This window comes from Delphinapterus leucas, chromosome 8 (genome assembly GCF_059928025.1).
Source record: "Delphinapterus leucas isolate spDelLeu-1000000601 "Yukka" chromosome 8, BTC_Dleu_Yukka2, whole genome shotgun sequence".
Classification (NCBI taxonomy): Eukaryota; Metazoa; Chordata; class Mammalia; order Artiodactyla; family Monodontidae; genus Delphinapterus; species Delphinapterus leucas.
In genome coordinates, this window is record NC_143136.1 from 30566779 (window position 1) to 30587769 (window position 20991).

General features: G+C 43.2%; 1 protein-coding gene across 1 annotated transcript in view; it reads right to left on the bottom strand.

Moving 5' to 3' along the window:
* Positions 1 to 2957: 2957 nt before the first annotated feature.
* Positions 2958 to 20991, bottom strand: part of PARD3B (par-3 family cell polarity regulator beta) — a 1040415-nt gene continuing 1022381 nt past the window's right edge. Inside the window, exon 23 of the mRNA XM_022567488.3 lies at positions 2958 to 8768. Coding sequence (XP_022423196.1) covers positions 8411 to 8768 — 358 coding nt within the window. The 3' untranslated portion in view covers positions 2958 to 8410. The remainder of the gene's footprint in view (positions 8769 to 20991) is intronic.

Below are 20991 nucleotides of genomic sequence, written 5' to 3' on the forward strand. Positions count from 1 at the left end.
GGGTTGTTAGGGTCCAGTTAAACCATTTGTTATGGTGGTGCACGTTCATGATTATGTGGCAAACTTAGGTATTTGGGATTGTGTGGGGAGAGTCAGTAACAACCAGCCCAATAAAGGTTCAAGTCAAAAGGATGGCAGTTGAACATTAAATGTTGACAGCTCTCCTCCTCTTCCAGAGGACGTGGGCCATCTTTAACCATGACCGATGACCTCTGAGATCCCAGTGATTTGGAAGGTACAGGGATGAGGCACATTAGCCACATGTAGAGGAAGGAACTTCTGATGCAAGCTGGTGAGGTGCCCACCCACATGGCAAAGAGCCTGCTCAGGAGTTGGCAAGCATGCCACGAACATAGTAGTTTCTTGAAAAATACTTAATGAAGAAAGGAAGTTCCACTTTCTCTCCCCCGTGTGGCCCTGGAGTACCTGGGTGGCTTTTTTATGCCTCAGTTTCTTCAGTCGTAAAATAAGAATGAACCTGATGTTCTCTGACTGTGAACAGAGAATGAGAAGCAAAAATTACTGTGGTCATGAAACATTCAGCATGTGTTGTAAACAATAATTAGTATAAACATGGCCGCTGAAAAAGAAATCTCAATTGTCGAGACACTTATGGAAGTAATCTCTAGTTGCTTTGGATATGCCTAAGCAGTGTTCATTAAACATCTATTTTAGTACCATTGTATGCAAGAATCAGTTTCCTTATGGAAAGTCAGGGAACCAACCAACTCACCACTTACAGTTGTTGAAAGGAAGAAGTAATGCAAGTGATCGCAAAGCACGTGCCTAAAATCCAAGGAATTATACAATAATAGTAATCATGTGTCACACAGTGTTTTCATCTTAGTAGGTTGTAAGTAATACATTTTCTCTCTGCTTAAGTCTCTCTTTACTCTCTAGGTAATGCACTACCCATTTCATTTACAATCTCCTAGTCTGCTTTGTGCTTTAAATTGGAACCTGGCCTGCCCAGGTGAGCTAACACCTTTCACCTCAAGAATAACACCAGGTGATCTTTAACAAAAGGACTTTGAGATTTATGGTTTGGGCTGTGAGGTTGACCATCAGCAGTGCAGCAGTTCAGGAAAAGAATCCTCACACCTCATTTCTTCATTCAAATGAATTCAACAAATATTCCTTGAGGGTATAATCAGAGCCAAGCAATGTGTCACAAATACGATCCGCCTCAGAAGGCCACACAGACGTGGAAACCAATCACTGTAATAGAGGCAATAAAATTTTTATTGAGGACCTGCAGAAAGGATCTCAGTAACACACAGGATAGCATTGCCAGCTCTGCCTTGGGCGAAGGCTGTGGCAGGTATGTTGGTTGGTTTCGTTGCAGATAACTGACTCCCTTCTGGCTAAACAGAAAGGGATTTAAGGTAGGGAGTTAGGTTGTTTGCAAACGTGTTGGAAGGAGTGGAGGAGCAGGCTGCAGGCAGGGTTTCCGGGAATAAATCTCAGAATGTTGCAGAGCTGGCCCACTGAGGGAGCTGCTGCCCTTCAGCGACCAGAAAGTCAGGGCCCTGGAAAGCCACTGCCGCAACTGTGGGCAACAGAATCCTGTTGCCTCAGCTGTGATCCTTGCTAACCCAGTGGATGACCCTCACATGGCCTCCTGACCCCCAGGAAGCTAGAGACCAGACGCCCTTAGAGTAAAACCAAATGCCTCTAGTGCTGTGTTTGCTGGCGGAAGCATGCCTGGGCCTCAGTTCCGTCTTCCAGAGTGTTCAGTCTGACGGATAGAAGCTGGGCCTCATGTGGCACCCAAGCTGTGAGGAAATCTGGGAAATGTGGCCTCCAGCTCTTGTGTCTCTGGCCTTCAGTAAGTCTTGCTCCAAGAGGGTGGGGTGGATGTGAGGGAGCCAACCTCCTGTTTCTGCATCTAAGTCTTCATGGAGAAAGAAAGAGCCAGTTGGTCTGGGACCTGAAGGAGGAGTGAGGATCCACAGGACAAAGGGTATTTTGAGCAGGGGAGGCTATGCTTACTGAGTTTATTGCGTATTGGCACAGAACAGAGCTGTGAAATGCACGCTTGGTTCAAATAAACAAAAGTAATTGGAAACAACAACGGTATAAGATGTAAAACTTATGTCTTACATAAATGACAAGACATGAGGAGGGAGAGGCCCAGTGGACTGATTTTGGAGGGCTTTGGACTTTAGACTTTAAGCTGCAAGTAGTAGGGAGCCACAGAAAGGCTTTGAGGAGGGTGTGTGTGTGTGTGTGTGTGTGCGTGTGTGTATATGTGTATGGAGGCAAGGATTAATTTTCCTCAACTGCTGGGCAACTATATATAGTATACATAGCAGTGTTCTAGTAAACATCTAATGGTATGTTATATACAGTGGTGGGCTGGTAATCTTTAACAACTGGCTCTCAAGAGGGGAAAAGGTCCTGATTTGTAGGGTATGCTAATTTCTGTGTTGTGAATGCTTCCAACATGACCTATTTCAAGCTACCAGTGTGACATCACTGAACACGGAGTTGGGAAGAGATGGAGACAACTGGCTCCTGGGAGCTGGTGCATACTCGCTCCAGGGCTCCTATGTTTGTCATGTGAGTTAATTCTTAAAACAATCCCATAAGATGTATAGGAGTTTCATTTCACAAATGGTAAAACTGAGGCCTAGAGAGAGAAATATTTTACCCAAGGTTATGTAGCTAATTAGTGGTTGAACCTAATTTTAGATCCAGGTCTGCCTGTTTTCAAAGCGGATGTTCTTTCAACAAGATCATGTTGCCTCCAGAAGAGTAACATGGTAAGCTGTCCATTTCAGAAGAGTCCCCCGGCAGTATAGAGCAGAGGTTGAGACTGTAGCGTGAAAGAGTACTAGACAATATATCAGTGGATCAGTGTGTATGTGTTCCAGTCCAGTTTTATTTACCAAAGGCGGTGGGGTGTGTACAGTACAGAGCAGGTCAGAAGGAAGCACAGTAAGAGGCAGATCACGCAGAAGGTTACTGAGGAGGGTGGGGGAGAGGTGATGGCGCTGAACTAAGGTGATGGTAGGATGTCAGCAATCATGGACATATTTGATAGAATTGCAGGATGGAATTTCTGGCCTTCCATTTCTTTAGATGGATATGGTTGTGGGGAAGGAGCAGGGTTATAAATGGGAAGTCAAGGATTATTTCCAGATTTCTGGTTTGTAACTGTGAACATGGTGGTACGATTGGCCAGCATAGAGTCATGAGAAGCAGGTTTCTTTGGAGAAAGCTTGTTTTCAGTTTGGAGATGTTGCGTGCAAAGGGCTTATGGAAAGTCCCAGTGGGGACGTCCAGTAGGAAAGTGGAAATGCATGTACTCAGGAGAGAGGTCAGAGCTAGAAATTGTGAGCAAAGCAGTCCAGGGTGGTAGCTAAAAGGCTGTGGATGAACTTGGAGAGTGTGGAGAGGGCTGAGAAGAGCCAGTGAAGTTGCTTGGGAAACATAGGGATGGTCTCAAGGAAAACCAACTTAGAATCATGTTTCTTTAGACAAGGTAAGAGTGTTTCTAACACGAGAGAGGGGTCAACAGTGTTGGATGCATTCGTGGATGCTGTGATGCACTGTCCAGATCCAACTTCAGGAATGAAGAGCTATTTTCTCAGTTGCTGTGAATATCGCCCCAAGATGACCCCAGCTGTCAGCCCTTTTGGGAATCGCCTCACCTGAAGAAAACTGCCTGGTTCTGGGTCTCCCCTACTTCCAGAAGTAGCCCGTATCCCCTGACCAAGATAGTGGGATAAAGGCCCATCTCCCTTGTCCCCACTTGGGATGACTCTATGGGGCCAGTGCAGCTCCAAGTTTCCCTGTGGAGTTGGCTGAGCCCAAGTTGGGAGCGCATGGCAGCTCAGTCTTTCCCTCTCTGCCCCATCCTGTCTTCTTCCCCTGCCTTCTATAGGTACTGAACCCAAGTGCAGTCCCAAATAAACATCCTGCTTGTTCATTCCCATCTCAGCATCTCCTTCTGGGGGAGCCCAGCATGTGACGGATGCTCTTTCCCTGTGTCCTCTGCCCTGTGAGGTTGCTATTCAAGGGTGAGCAGGGCCACACCTACCTACCTATTCATTCATCAAACCCTAAAACCAACCGGTGGTGGGTAAAAACCAAGATTTGACTTTTTCTGACTGAATAAAGCTTTATTTTGATGCAAAATAAACAAGAAAAATTTATATATTCATATATAACAATATCCAAAATCTTTCTGTGGTAAAAATGGGATCATCCTAAAAAGTCTGTAAAGAATTCATTCTCCACCCCCTACGCCAAAACACGATTTCACATAATTTATCTTCAGAACTTATGAACAGACTTGGTATCATATAAGCACAGGAAAACCCTAGAAAAAGTGACTGTATAAACAGCAGGTTTTGTTTTTATGTTCCAGTAGTAAATAGCGCTGCAGTCAGCGTGGATGGAACATAACACTGTCTGAAAGAGCTGAGTCAGGAGACAGTCTTGGGGGTTAGTTCACTCTCCACTCTGGGCTGACAGTGAAGCCCACCTTTAAAAGTCAGGCTGTGTGAGATTCTATTACGATTTAAGGACATGAGGGAGAGTTTCCCTTAGAAGTTGTAGCTTCATATGAGATTCTAGGCTTATTTTAGATATCTAACTTTCATTTTCCTTTTTATCAGAAAGGTGACTTTGTAGCGATATCTTATGGAGACTCCTTTTTCTGGTCTCATTGTGGCATCATTTCCACTTAAGTCGGCGTGAACCGGGAGTGCAGAGAAATACTATCGCAGGCTGTTTCTGACTCCAACTCCCTCCTGCCTAATTGCGCTAAATCTGGACTTTCTGTTGCTCCTGGACTCGAAGCAGTAGGGTGTCTACCCAATTTAGCACCAATTTGAAGGCCATTCATTGTGGATTTCAGAGTTTAATGCCAATGAAAATTTTAGAGACACATATTGCTGTCCACACCAAACTCTCCAGATCTCTGTATCCCTCTGAAGTGCTAAGATGTTCCTCCAAAGAAAATGAACGCTGTGGATACAGGTTAGGGAATGAACACTCTTTAAAGTCTTGATCGCTGTGTATACCAGCCCTATGCATGGCAACTCCAAAAGTTGTCAGGTGGATTTCCTTCAGGAGATAGATTTCACTCAAGAAGTTCCTAAATATTTGGAAGGAATAATGAATCATGTTTTAATTTTGTTACTGGTGGCAAAAACAAAGCTACAGTGAAGTCTCAAATCTCCTCTCTCAGTTGGTGTGCACAGAGTTTCCTCCTCAGGGTGACGGTGGGTCTGTGGCTCTACACGTGCTCTTGATTATAAGATCTTTGCTCCGTGCTGTACTATGAGGTTAACGCATATAGATCTAAAAGTCTAAGAATAAGGAGCTTCACGGTGATTTTTTTCCCCAGTTCTGTTGTCAATCATGATTTAAGAAAATACTCCTGACTTTGAGCTTGCCTTTCATCCAGTGCTGTGATACCACAGGGAAGCAATATTATACCAAGAGCGATACTGCCACAGACCAATGACACAATGGGTTAGTGAGATGTTGTGTTTCGCTCCCTTGTAGACGACTGAATTTGGCTGCATCTAAAATTTTTCGGTGGTCTGCTCCCTTTTATCTCTCTATTCCTGCAAAAAGGGACACAAACAGAGCTCCTTAAAATAACTAGTTACTTGAGGCCAGTACATCATTTCAAGGCCTGGATGACCCAGTGGTGAGGCAAGGAGCCGGGTGGGTGTACGTTGATGGGTTTGTAGCTCGCCAAGCTCGCCGTGCCACCTTTTCCTGGGGGGTCTATTAGCATTCCGAGCTGCAAGGAGACACCTGATTGAGTTTTTCCAAGGCCATAAATAAACCAGGAACTATTTCTTGCTACTGGGCACCTGTTGATTATAGCCTGGTCTTCTAAATGCTCTAAACAACCTGTTCTCCTAAATACTGGCAAAGAGTTCCATAACCTCTGGGTGGTGACAGTTGGAGGGCTGGTTCACAGGCATTTATAAAGCTTACATTCAAGCTGTTCTTAATTGTCACTTGGCTTGATGAAGACTGTCGCACACGTAATGCTAGCTTCTTTCGGGTAGGGTCTAATGGGGCGTGTGTTCTACTTCAAGCAAGAAAAGAAAACTGCTATAATCTTGTTTCCATAGTACCTTCACATCCTTAGCTGCCCCTCAGGATTGGCAACTGTTTTATTACCTGTGTGTACAACACAAAACCGTGCTTGGAGCAGCTTCCCCCGAGCCTGAGTGCAGGAGATATGCTCGCAAGGTGGCAACGTGGTGAAAATATAGGCATTCTTCCTACAAGGGTCACTCCTCCAACACACACACAGAGCGTCTCACCTTATACCACTGCCCCTTGTGGGACCTTGGCCTTAATCCAGGAGGAAGCTTCTGGCTTGGCTATGTCCACTAGTCCACAGAAATTTGGTTAAACTATGGAACATCCTAAAGAGCTGATTTTTAATGCTTCAAAATACATCACACTTCCCTCATCTTATCATTGTCTTCTTGAAGGTTTATGTAGCTTGAGGGGAAGGCAGCTTGCAGCATGTTGGCTGGGAAACCCTACAGCTCACCTGCACTCCAGCTCTAGGTGAGCAGGACCCAATCCTCAACCTCCGCACAAACTGCGAGCGATCTAAAGGTGCCTCCGGCGTAAGAGAGGTGATAGAGGGCCAAAACCAACTTGACAGTCTGTTTTCAAGAGGGCCATAGGTAAACTGTAGTTTAGAAAACGGTACCTCTTAAAGTTCAGTAAATAACACTAGCTAAGTCTAAACCCAGCAGTTGCATCATTCTTGGTAACAGAACTCTATTTTAAATTAAAATAAGACTAAACTGGGCTGGATAGATAGGCTATATATTCAATAATACTGTAATTTATTAAATCCTAGCAGTCAGAGGTATCCTAATCTTGGCCAACATATGTCTAAATTGAACTCAAGACTTTTTATGGGAGGGAGTGAAGAAGGAATGTAAAAAGGTTTAAAGTACTGCAGGAGTCACTGAACAATTCGAGTTGCTGCTCCCATGCTTTGCTGTTTCTCAGTTTTCTCTTATGTTCTCATTTGGGTTAGGTTGTAGGTTTTAGAGGTTCTGTGTTGAAATAAGTAGAATATAGCTGCAAAGCTCTAAAAAAATTGCGATGGATTCTGGAGGGTGGGCTTTCAGCTTTTCGAAGCCATAAGACCTTCTTTTCCCAACTGGAGACCTTGGCCTTGGTCTTGCCCTGACTTCTGTTAATGAAATAATATAGCAGATAGAGAATGATTTAGTTTTATGCTTCTTCTCCCTTCCCTTCTGTTTTCTGGCTTTTTTCCTTTTTATTCCCTTCCTCATCAAACTTTCCATTTTTATTTTCCATTCTCCATACTGGTAATCTCACACACACACACACACACACACACACACACACTCACACACTCACCACTGTCTACCACCTGCCGGTTATCATTCCCAAAGAGCACAGTCAGCCCCTCCCTGACGCCGGGTGCATATGGCGCTGTTTGGCACTGGGTCTGGAATTGGCATCTCAGAGCACCGCTTCCTGTGCATACTAACCAGTAGGCCCTCTTTTTCCCGAGTACATCTTAACTCTCAAGTGGGAGCCTTAAAATAGAGGCCCCACTTACAATAATTATAGGCAGGAGATTTGGGGATGCCTCGGAAACCAGATATCTCCATGCTGTCGTGCCTGGGACGTGGGAGGAAGGAAGGTGAGGACCACAGGAATGTCAGCCTCTTAACCTGACTGCCTTGATGCTAGGCATATATTTCTTCTGGAAGCTCTGCTAGCTTTGTACATTCTCCCAGGACACCAGTACTGCATTCACATCTTACTTTTACACTAAAAGCAAGGAAACGTGACATGCTTATACCAAGTGAGTGGAACTGAGAACCCGAGGAATTCTACAAATAAAGAAATGCAGCCTTCCTCTAGGTATAAAACATTTCAAGGAGATCACTCGTCATGTTTGCCGCTGTTGTTTTTTCAGTGTAAAAACCACTCAGGTAGGACACCCATATTGGCAACCACTCTTCACAGACTTAACTCTAATCAGGTGGCTGAAGCTTAGTCTCTGAATGGATGATGATCCCGGGCAGAGTCTGTCCTCCGTGATGCCAGTGCTCCAGGGAGGCACCATGTTGCAGATCTCCGTTGTTATCTGCCTGTTCAATTGTCACTCTCAGTGAACTGAACAATTCTAAAAGTATTTCAGGCAGTATTTTTTTTATGGCCCCATCCTTCCTCTTCCTTCTGATTTCCCTCCCCAAACTCCTGTCCCCTTCTTTCTCTCTGACTAGCAGTCAGGTGTTGCAGCCTCAGCGAGAAAAACCTAATCTGTACCATGGAGAATTCTTAACAGGAAGAAGGCCTTAAGGTGCAGGAAGAACAAAGGTGATGTTGGATGTCTTCCTTTCTGGGCTGGGCTGAGCTTGGTGGCGTTCAGCTACACGGCTGCGGTCATGGGGTTCTTCTGCCGGGGATCTTGCATTCGATAGGGGTACTGATCTGGGCTGCCCCCTCGGGGCACTGGTCTGCCCATTTCTGGGTAGGCTGGTACTCTGTGGTGCTGAGGAGGGGAAGGTGGGACATCTTGTCGGAAGGGTCCTTTGTGCTGGGGGGCTGGCGGGGGCGGATAGTACTGGGGATACCGGAGATCTGTGATCCTCAGATCTGGGGGGCGGGGGTAGCTCCCTTTGGGTGGATGCACAGGATGAGCCCCTGGGTAATATGGAAGCTCCCTTTCCTTGTAGAGCCCTCGAGGTGCTGCTGTCAGGTAGTCTACAGGATCCACTGGTCCTCCCCTGGAAAGAGAAGAGACACATATCAATGACTACGAAGCCAGCTGCCCAGATGATGACCACATTCCTTAGCCTCCCATGTAGTTTGGCCACAGACTGGATCTGGCCAGTGGGATGTGAACAGACGTGATGTGCGCCCTTAAAAGGAAGCAAGGGACACTCTTCTTCTCTTCCCTCCTTTCTGTTGGCCCCTGGAGTGGCCATATTAGACACAAGGAGAAAGCCACGTGCTGAGGAGCCTGGCTCCTTGACCCCATGGAGCCAGCATGTCAGTCAGGACTGATTGGTGCCTGAGGGAGAAATATAATTCTATCTTGTGTATATGTTGGCCTTATTATAGTAACCAAGCTAGTTCCCTAAACAAGGCTGAGTTTGGCTCTATTAAAGCTGGGATCATTTGCCCCCTCTCCTTTCCACCTCCCTGAAGCCTGACATAAACATGGTGGTAGAAATGCACACATTAGGGCTTCCCTGGTGGCGCAGTGGTTGAGAGTCCGCCTGCTGATGCAGGGGACGCGGGTTCGTGCCCCGGTCCGGGAAGATCCCACATGCCGCGGAGCGGCTGGGCCCGTGAGCCATGGCCGCTGAGCCTGCGCGTCCGGAGCCTGTGCTCCGCGACGGGAGAGGCCACAACAGTGAGAGGCCCGCGTACCGCGAAAAAAAAAAATGCACACATTATTTGGAGTCATCAATTTCCCAGGGATTGCATTCACTTCTCTCCGAGGTCTGTGGGGTGCTCTTTACATGAGTCACAGTCTTGGTCTAACCCTGGTTGGCTTCTGTTACGTCCCTGTGTGGATTAGTGTGCCCTCCTCTTTCTACAGTTCCTAGAGAAAGTCCCAACCTAGAGCCTTGGACTTACCCACCCAAAACTGTGATATAAAGCACTTCTACTGCAAAGTCAGTAAGTACCACCCAGCCGGTAGCAGATTAGGGAAAGACAAACCAGCTGTAAGTTGTGCTGTGTAATGAGTAGGCACACAGAAAGGTAAAGGGCAAGAATAAACACTAACAGAAAGCGACCCTGTCTGGATCTCTCTGCTAAGACAACAAGCATCTTCGGCTCCATTTGTCATAACAGAAGCAATAGGTCTCTAAACAATGTACAGATGAGTGCATCTTACCTAGCCTGGGGTTAAACAGATGAGTTCTGTTTGCAGCTCTTAAAATCCCATAAACCTTCCGTGCACATGTTCACTACTACCATGCCCAGATCCTTCCCACTTTCTACCATTCCTCTTTTTAGTATTCCCTTTTAAAGGAAAACAGCAACAATACTAATTAATGAAAAGCTCTCCAATGTCAGAGTACAACCTGGTAGAACACTTGAAAGAAATGGCAGGGCTGGAAGAATACGGTGCCCGTGGTTAATCAGGCACTGTCAGTGAGGGTCACAATCACCCTGTAATCTGCAGAGTTTGATGTGAAAACAGCTCTGTAAGTAAGTTCCCCAAATCATGATTATTTGACAAGCTCCAAGCTTGGGTCCATGTGGCAAGCAGCATGTGAACACATTCATAGGGATGAATAATAGAATTCTCTCTCTACTTTTTTATGTCTTAATTTGGCTGTGTATAATAACGAAAGATAGATCCTTGAGCCTGGGTTAATTTAGTTAGTGTTTTCAGATAAAAAAATTAAATTGTTTGCGTACATTACTCAGTGCAGTTTGCTTTGCTCTATTTTAAATTGCCCGTGACAAATAGAGCACAAATGTGTAATCTGTCACTCCAGCCCTGGGAAATAAAGGGCGGGGATTTCATCTTCCCTTTTCCTTTAGAATGTTATTTTTTCTTTAGAAAACGTCCAGCATTCATTATACCTTTTATCGTATAATAGTTTAAGCTTCCTCCCTCTCCCACCGTGCTCATTTCTATTTCCTTTTGGTTCACGTGAAAGATTTTCAGCACACTTAAAAAAAATCCTTAACCTGTGTTTTCTCTCAAAATCTACGGATATTTCGCTGCATGAAGTGAAACATGTGGTTTTTCTGCACTCACTCATTTTAAGCCCCAGGGATAAATCACTGACATTTGCAGCACACAAACATTATCTGCCTTAAAACGAACATACAACCAGCACTCCCTCTGCACCCTCTTAGCATGAATGTTTCCTGTTTAAAATGGAAAGAGAGAAAGGAGGAATTCCAGGCCTTGGACTTTTAGGGTCCTGTTCTCTCCCTGGAGATTTCTCTCTTTTAAAACAGAATATTATAAAAGACAGGCAGGCCTTGGTTTTTTTCGTGGAGAGACTAGCCAGATGAAGCAGTGACAGGGCAGAAGCCACCCTGATGGCCACAGCCACCGTGCAGGCTGCGTGCACATGGGGATGGTCAAGGCTCTTCTCCCATGCCTCCCCCTACTAGTCGGCCACCTCACACGGCAGGGGAAGAGGGGGCAGAACTCAAGATAGTTCTGTGGACCCAGATTGCTTCCCCTGAGGGGAAGTTTTACGTCTGGGAATTTGCCTACATGTGGCAGAAACCAAGTGAGGCACCTGTTCTTTGTCAAGAAATGAAATCATGGAAACTGTCTTTTTCTGTAGAACTCATCAAAACAGTTATCATTTCTAATTTTTCAGAGAGAAGAAAAACAATGAGCTGGCCTATAAAAACACTCTTTAAGGTTCAAAGAGTGCTAGAAGAATCTTTCTTTCTTTGGTGCGGGGGAGGGAGTTGCTATTGCTTATAATAACTTTTTGCTCAAAATTGAGCATTGGCTTTTAATAGAACTTCTAAGTGCTTGTGAATATTGTGTGCACACGCACACACACATGTAAAAGAACAATTTTTAGGGAGGTTGAGACAAGATGGCAGAGTAGAAGGACGTGAGATCACCTCATCTTATGAAAACACCAAAACCACAACTAACTGCCAAACAACCATCAACAAAAAAATGCTGGAACCTCCCCAAAACCATATCCTATATCCAAAGACAAAGACGACACGACAAGATGGTAGGAGGGGCGTAATTGCGATAAAATCAAATCCCATACCCGCCAGGTGGGCGACCCACAAACTGGAAAATAATTATATTGCAGAAGTTCTCCCACAGCAGTGAAAGTTCTGAGCCCCACATCAGGCTCCCCAGCCTGTGGGTCTGGCAATGGGAGGAGGAGCCCCCAAGGATCTGGCTTTGAAGGCCAGCAGGGTTTGATCACAGGAATTCCATAGGACTAGGGGAAACAGAAACCCCACTCTTGGAGGGCAGACACAAGCTCTCGTGTGCACCAGGTCACAGGGAAAAAAAGCAGTGACATCATAAAAGCCTTGGCCAGACCCATCTGCTGGTATTGCGAGGGTCTCCTGCAGAGGCAGGGTCAGCTGTGGCTCATTCTGGGGACAAACACACTGCAGCTGTAGTCCTGGGGAATACTCATTGGCATGAGCTGGCCTGGAGGCCACCATTTTCCCACCAAGACCTGGCCCCACCTAACAGCCTGTAGGCTCTAGTGCAGGGACGCCTCAGGCCAAACAACCAAAAGGGTGGGAACACAGCCCCACATATTAACAGACAGGCTGCTTAAAGTCTTCCTGAGCACACAGCTGCCTGCTAAACACACCTCTTGACAAGGCCCTGTCCACCAGAGGGACAAGACCCAGCTCCACCCACCAGTGGGGCAGGCACCAGTTCCTTGCACCAGTTCCTCACACCAGGAAGCCTGCACCAGCCCCTGGACCAACCTCATCCACCAGGGGGCAGACAGCAGAAGCAAGGAGAACTACAACCCTGCAGCCTGTGGAACAGAAATTGCAATTGCAGAAAGTTAGACAAAATGAGATGGCCGAGGAATATGTCCCAGATGAAGGTACAAGATAAAACCCCAGTAGAACAACTACGTGAAGTGGAGATAGGCAACCTACCCGAAAAACAATTCAGAGTAATGACGGTAAACATGATCCAAGACCTAGGAAAAAGAATGGAGGCACAGATCAAGAAGATACAAGAAATGTTTAACAAAGACCTAGAAGAACTAAAGAACAGAGATGAACAATACAATAACTGAAAAGAAAAATACACTAGAAGGAATCAATAGCAGAATAACTGAGGCAGAAGAACAGATAAGTTACCTGGAAGACAGAATGGTGGAAATCAGTGCTGCAGGACAGAATAAAGGAAAAAGAATGAAATGAGGACAGTCTAAGAGACCTCTGGGACAACATTAAATGCACTAACATTTGCATTCTAGGGGTCCCAGAAGGAGAAGAGAGAGAGAAAGGACATGAGAAAATATTTGAAGAGATAATGGCTGAAAACTTCCCTAACATGGGAAAGGAAACAGTCACCCAAGTCCAGGAAGCACAGAGAGTCCCAGGCAGAATAAACCCAAGGAAGAACATGCTGTGACACATAGTAATAAAATAGACAAAAATTAAAAACAAAGAAAAAATATTAAAAGCAACAAGGGAAAAGCAACAAATAACATACAAGGGAATTCCCATAAGGCTATCAGCTGGCTTTTCAGCAGAAACTCTGCAGGCCAGAAGGGAGTGGCATGATACATTTAAGGTGATGAAAGGGAAGAACCTACAGCCAAGAATGCTCTACCCAGCAAAGCTCTCATTCAGATTAGATGGAGAAATCAAAAACTTTACAGACAAGCAAAAGCTAAGAGAATGCAGCACCACCAGACCAGCTTTGCAACAAATGCTAAAAGAACTTCTCTAGGTAGAAAAGAAAAGGCCACAACTAGAAATAAGAAAATTACGAATGGAAAAGCTCACCAGGAAAAGCAAACACACAGTTAAGGTATAGGATATTGAAAATGCAGGGACTTCCCTGGTGGCACAGTGGTTAAGAATCTGCCTGTCAATGCAGGGGACGTGGGTTTGATCCCTCGTCCCGGAAGATCCCACATGCCGCGGAGCAACTAAGCCCGTGTGCCACAACTACTGAGCCTGCGCTCTAGAGCCTGCGAGCCACAACTACTGAGCCCACACGCCACAACTACTGAAGCTCGTGCACCTAGAGCCCGTGCTCCGCGACAGGAGAAGCCACCGCAATGAGTAGCCCCTACTCGCAGCAACTAGAGAAAAGCCCGGGTGCAGGAATGAAGACCCAACGCAGCCAAAAAAAAAAAACAAAAAAAAAACATTTGATATTAAAAGACCAGCAACTTAAAAAACAATCTTGTTTATATACAGACTGCTATATCAAAACCTCATGGTAACTGCAATCCAAAGATCTACAATAGAAACGCACACACAAAAGAAATAGGAATCAAAACACAACACTAAAGTTAGTCATCAGGCCACAAGAGAACAAAAGAGGAAGAGAAGAAAAAAGACCTACAAAAACAAATACTAAACAATTAACAAAATGGCAATAAGAACATACATATCAATAATTACCTTAAATGTAAATGGATTAAATGCTCTAACCAAAAGACACAGACTGGCTTACTGGATACAAAAACAAGACCCATATATATGCTGTTTACAAGAGACCCACTTCAGATCTAGGGACATATACAGACTGAAAGTGAGGGGATGGAAAAAGGTATTCCATGCAAATGGAAGTCAAAAGAAAGCTGGAGGCAATACTCACATCAGACAAAATAGACTTTAAAATAAAAACTGTTACAAGAGACAAAAAGGACACCACGTAATGATAAAGGGATCGATCCAAGAAGAAGATATAACAAATATAAATATGTATGTACCCAATATAGGAGCATCTCAATATATAAGGCAAATGCCAACAGCCATAAAAGGAGAAATTGACGGTAACACAGTAATAGTGAGGGACTTTAACACCCTACTTTCATCAATGGACAGATAATCCAGACAGAAAATCAATGAGGAAACACAGGCCTTAAATGACACATTGGACCAGATAGGCTTAATTGATATTTATAGAGCATTCCATCCGAAAGCAGCAGAATACACATTCTTTTCAAGTGCACATGGAACATCTGCCAGGGTAGATCACATGCTGGGCCACAGAGCAAGCCTTGGTAAACTTCAGAAAATTGAAATCATATCAAGCATCTTTTCCGACCACAACCCTATGAGATTAGAAATCAACTACAAGAAAAAACTGTAAAAAACACAAACATGTGGAGGTTAAACAATATGCTACTAACCTACCAATGGATCACTGAAGAAATCAAAGAGGAAATTAAAAAATACCTAGAGACAAATGAAAACACGACTATCCAAAACCTATGGGATGCAGCAAAAGCAGTTCTAAGAGGGAAGTTTATAGCAATACAATCTTACCTCAGGAGACAAGAAAAATCCCAAATGAAGAACATAACCTTACACCTAAAGCAATTAGAGAAAGAAGAACAAACAAAACACAAAGTTAGCAGAAAGAAAAATATCATAGAGATCAGAGCAGAAATAAATGAAACAGAGACAAAGAAAGCAATAGCAAAGATCAATGAAACTAAAAGCTGGTTCTTTGAAAAGATAAACAAAATTGATAACACTTTAGCGAGACGCATCAAGAAAAAAGAGAGGGCTCAAATTGGTAAACTTAGAAATAAAAAGAAAGTTACAACGGACACCACTGAAATACAAAGAATCATAAGAGAATACTACAAGCAACTATATGGCAATAAACTGGACAACCTAGAAGACATGGACAAATTCTTAGAAAGGTACAACCTTCCAAGACTGAACCAGGAAAAAACAGAAAATATGAACAGACCAACCACAAGTAATGAAATTGAAACTGTGATTAAAAAAAACTCCCAATGAACAGAAGTCCAGGACCAGATGGCTTCTCAGGTGAATTCTATCAAACATTTAGAGAAGAGTTAACATATATCCTCCTGAAACTATTACAAAAAATTACAGAGGAATGAATACTCTCAAACTCATTCTATGAGTCTACCATCACCCTGATATCAAAACCAGACAAAGCTACCACACACACACACACACACACACAAATTTACAGGCCAATATCACTGATGAACATAGATGCAAAAATCCTCAACAAAGTACTAGCAAACCGAATCCAACAATACATTAAAATGATTATGCACCATGATCAAGTGGGATTTATCCCAGGGATGCAAGGATCTTTCAGTATCCACAAATCAATCAATCAGTGTGATACACCATATTAACAAACTGAAGAATAAAACCCATATGATCATCTCAGTAGATGCAGAAAAATCTTTTGACAAAATTCAACACCCATTTATGATGAAAACTCTCCAGAAAGTGGCACACACCTCAACATAATAAAGGCCATATATGACACACCTCAACATAATAAAGGCCATATATGACAAACCTATAGCTAACATCATCCTCAATGGTGAAAAGCTGAAAGCATTCCATCTAAGATCAGGAACAAGACAAGGATGTCCACTTTCGCTACTTTTATTCAACATAGTTTTGGAAGTTCTAGCCATAGCAATCAGAGAAGAAAAAGAAATAAAAGGAATCTAAATTGGAAAAGAAGTAAAAACTGTCACTATTTGCAGGTGATAAGATACTATACACAGAAAATCCTAAAGTTGGTACCAGAAAAATACTAGAGATCATAAACAAATTCAGTAAAGTTGCAGGATACAAAATTAATACACAGAAATCTGTTGCATTCCTATACATTAACAACAAAAGATCAGAAAGAGAAATTAAAGAAAAAAATCCCACTTACCATCACATCAAAAATAATAAAATACCTAGGAATTTTAAACCTACCTAAGGAGGCAAAAAACCTGTACTCTGAAAACTATAAGATGCTGATGAAAGAGATCAAACATGACATGATCAGATGAAAAGCTATATCATGTTCTTGGATTGGAAAAATCAATATTATCAGAATGACTATACTACCCAAAGTAATCTACAGATTCAATACAATCCCTATCAAATTACGAACGGCATTTTTCACAGAAGTAGAACAAAAAATTTTACAATTTGTATGGAAACACAAAAGACCCCAAATAGCCAAAGCAATCGTGAGAAAGAAAAATAGAGCTGGAGGAAGCAGGCACCCTGACTTCAGACTATATTACAAAGCAACAGTAATCAAAACAGTATGGTACTAGCACAAAAACAGAAATATAGCTCAATGGAACAGGATAGAAAGCCCAGAGATAAACCCACGCACCTGTGGTCAACTAATCTATGACAAAGGAGGCAAGGATATACAATGGAGAAAAGACAGTCTCTTCAATAAGTGCTGCTGGGAAAACTGGACAGCTACATGTAAAAGAATGAAATTAGAACACTCTCTAACACCATACACAAAAATAAACTCAAAATGGATTAGAGACCTAAATGTAAGACCGGACACTATAAAACTCTTAGAGGAGAACATAGGAAGAACACTCCTTGACATAAGTCACAGAAAGATCTTCTTTGATCCACCTCCTAGAGAATGGAAATAAAAACAAAAATAAACAAATGGGATCTAATGAATTTTAAAAGCTTTTGCAAAGCAAAGGAAACTACAAACAAGACAAAAAGACAACCCTCAATGGGAGAAAATATTTGCAAACGAATCAACAGACAAAGGATTAATCTCCAAAATATATGAACAGCTCATGCAGCTCAATATTCAAAAAACAAACAACCCAATCAAAAAATGGGCAGAACACCTAAATAGACATTTCCCCAAGGAAGACATACAGATGGCCAAGAGGCACATGTAAAGCTGCTCAACATCACTAATTATTAGAGAAATGCAAATCAAAACTACAATGAGATATCCCTTCACACCAGTCAGAATGGCCATCATCAAAAAGTCTAGAGACAATAAATGCTGGAGAGGGTGTGGTGAAAAGGGAACCCTCCTACACTGTTGGTGGGAATGTGAATTGGGACAGCCACTATGCAGAACAGTACAGAGGTTCCTTAAAATCTAAAAGCTACCATATGATCCAGCAATTCCACTCCTAGGCATATATCTGGAAAAAACCATGGTGCAAAAGGATACATGTATCCCAGTGTTCATTGCAGCGCTGTTTACAATAGCCAGGACATAGAAGCAACCTAAATGTCCATTGACAGAGGAACAGATAAAGAAGATGTGGTGGTACATATATGTAACAGAATATTACTCAGCCATTAAGAAGAATGAAATAATGCCACTTGCAGCAACATGGATGGACCTAGAGATTGTCATACTGAGTGAAGTCAGAGAAAGACAGATATAATATGATATCACTTATATGCAGAATCTAAAAAAAAATGATACAAATGAACTTATTTACAAAACAGAAACAGACTCACAGACTTAGAAAACAAACTTACGGTTACCAAATGGGGAAGATTGGGGGAGGGATAAATTGGGAGTTTGGGATTGACACATACACACTATTGTATTTAAAATAGATAACCAACAAGGACCTACTGTATAACACAATGAACTCTGCTCAATATTCTGTAATAACCTAAATGGGAAAAGAATTTGAAAAAGAATATATACATGCATATGTATAACTGAATCATCACTTTGCTGTACACCTGAAACTGACACAACATTGTTAATCAACTGTACTCCAATATAAAATTTTAAAAAGGTTAAAACAAACAAAAGAACAAGTTTTAAGCAAGGAAAACAAAAAAGCCCAGCTCATTAACTATGGAATTTGATAGGATAAAGGAAGTGGAATAGGGAGCTGATATTTTATCTTTGTTAATCTTGAGTTTCCGGGACTTCCCTGGTGGTCCAGTGGTTAAAGAATCCACCTTCCAATGAAGGGGACGAAGGTTTGATCCCTGGTCAGGGAACTAATATCCCACATGCCACAGGGCAACTAAGCCTGTGCACTGCAACTACTGAGCCTGTGCTCTCGGGGGCCCGTGTGTCACAACTAGAGAGAAGCCCACAGGATGCAATGAAGAGCCTATGTGCCGCAACTAAGATCCTGCATGCTGCAACTAAGACCCAATGCATCCAAATAAGTAAATATTAAAAAAAAATCTTGAGTTTCCCTTTTCATAGTATCTTTATTGGGTGAAATTTAGTATTTGTAGGAAAACACAAAACCCAACCCATTCTGGGGCCTAAGAAGTGCTTATCACAGTGAGCAATGCTGCATGTTTTGAGCCAACCCTGAGAAATCCAGGGGTAGTCTTTGAAGATTCTGATGAAAACAGGGATCCAAATAGCAAATGTATCAGCACTTTAAGACCCCTCATTTTTCATGCGACCCCATAATTTTTATTTGTATGTGTTATTATTTTTCTTAAAAAAACTTTTAATTCAGAATCTCACCCAGGAACCATATTTACTTAAGAAGCACAAGCCTATATTTCCTTTCTTTAATATGACTCCTTGTGAAAGCTGTCATGAAAATATTGATATTTCAAAAATTTCACTTATTTCTTTCTCACACTTTTTACTATTTTTTCTATTTTATTTTTGATTAGGGTCATTTCTGGAGGCCCAAAGGATTCAGATTTTGATTGGAAAATTTGTCGGAACTATCTCATACAGTTTCCAGTCACATAGATGCATGCAATAACGAAGGTTAACCTTTCGGGCTAAGACCTGGCCCCACCCAACAGCCTGTAAGCACCAGTGCTGGGATGTCTCAGGCCAAACAACTAACTGGGTGGGGACACAGGCCCACCCATCCGCAGACAGGCTGCCTAACGACTTCCTGAGCCCACAGTCTCCCTAGACATGGCCCTAGACATGGTACTGACATGTGAAGAAGCAATAAAGATCACTTCCTTTACACGGGATTTTCCTCTTTTTGCCATCTCAGTATGTCACTATTTTTAATCACACAAAAAGGAGGCTGTAAATCAGAGGTTAAGTGGGTCAGACAGGCAGCTCTTGGGTACCAACAGTCTTCATTTTATGGAAGGAAGGAAGGAGTGCTTCTACATTTGCTAAGATAATCCTTTCGGGGAAAGGGCTCAGTATTAGAAGGACTGAGTCACTGGCAAAATTTTTAGCTAGGAATGAGGTGGCTATACTTAACTGTAATAGATGAAGGGGCCTGGGCCCCTGGAATAGAAGAAGAAGCACGAGTAACTTTGAATCCTCTCACCTCCCCCTGCACCTCCATCCCCCCAACAATTGCAAAGAAAATCTCTTTCCTCTGAACTCACCACAGTGGTTCATTCTCACCTCATCTGCCTGTCTCCCTGCCTCAGGCTGGTTATATACTGTGCTGGAGCACCATCATCTTGAAGGAAGGAACTGGGTCTCATGTATCTAGTGATCTTCCTCAGAGCTTACCACAGGGCTCTGCACGTTAAAGGTGCTCCATAAATGTATACTGAATTTGCGCAAGAGAGTTTAAAGAGAAAACCCACAAACATACATGGTACCCATAGAGGGTCAGATATATGCAGAAGCTGGAAATAGTAGGTGGGTAGAGAAATGAAAGGAGAAAGCAGAAGCATTGAGAAGCAGAGATTGAGAAGCAGAGATTGACCATGGTTGAGATAAGACTGGACTCTAATTTTTAAAGAAGGAGGAAGGGATGGTGGGCTGAAAAAAAAAGGGTTGGACTCTGCCCAACATAGAATGGTTGTAAACTTTATCGGGCATGAGTTATTATAGTTGTCTTGTTTGCCGAGAACAAAGGTAGACTGTCTTATCTCTGATGTCTTGCATAGTACTTGAATCATAGTAGGTGCTTAATGAATCTTGGACTCGAATTTAATTGCCTTGACTTACTAGTGAGGTCAGCATGACTAACTGGCTCAGGTTAAGTGTATTTCCTCAAGAATTAGTTAAGGGAGAGTGGACAAGGTGGTGGAGTAGAAAGACCCTGACGTCGCCTCCTCTCGCGAGCACATGAAAATCACAACTTTCTGCAGAACCATCATCGATGAAAAGACTGCAACTTACCAGCAAAGATCTTCTACAACTAAAAACATAAAGAAGGAACCACAATGAGATGGGTAGGAGGGGTGGACTCGTGATGTAATCAAGTCTCATACCCACCAGGTGTGAGACCCACAAACTGGAGAATAATTATTCAATATATTGCAGAGATTCTCCCATAGGAGTGAGTGTTCTGAGCCCCACGTTGGGTTCCCCAGCCCAGGGACCTGGCACCAGGAAGATGAGCCCCCCAGAGCATTTGGCTTTGAAGGTCAGTGGGGTTTAATTGCAGGAGCACCACAGGACTGGGCGAAACAGAGACTTCAATCTTAAAGGTACACACAAAATCTCACGTGCACTGGGACCCAGGACAAAAGCAGTAATTTGACAGGAGCCTGGGCCAGACCTACCTGCTGTCTCGGAGTGTCTCCTGGAGAGATGGGGGTGGGGGTAGTAGCTGCAGCTCACCCTGG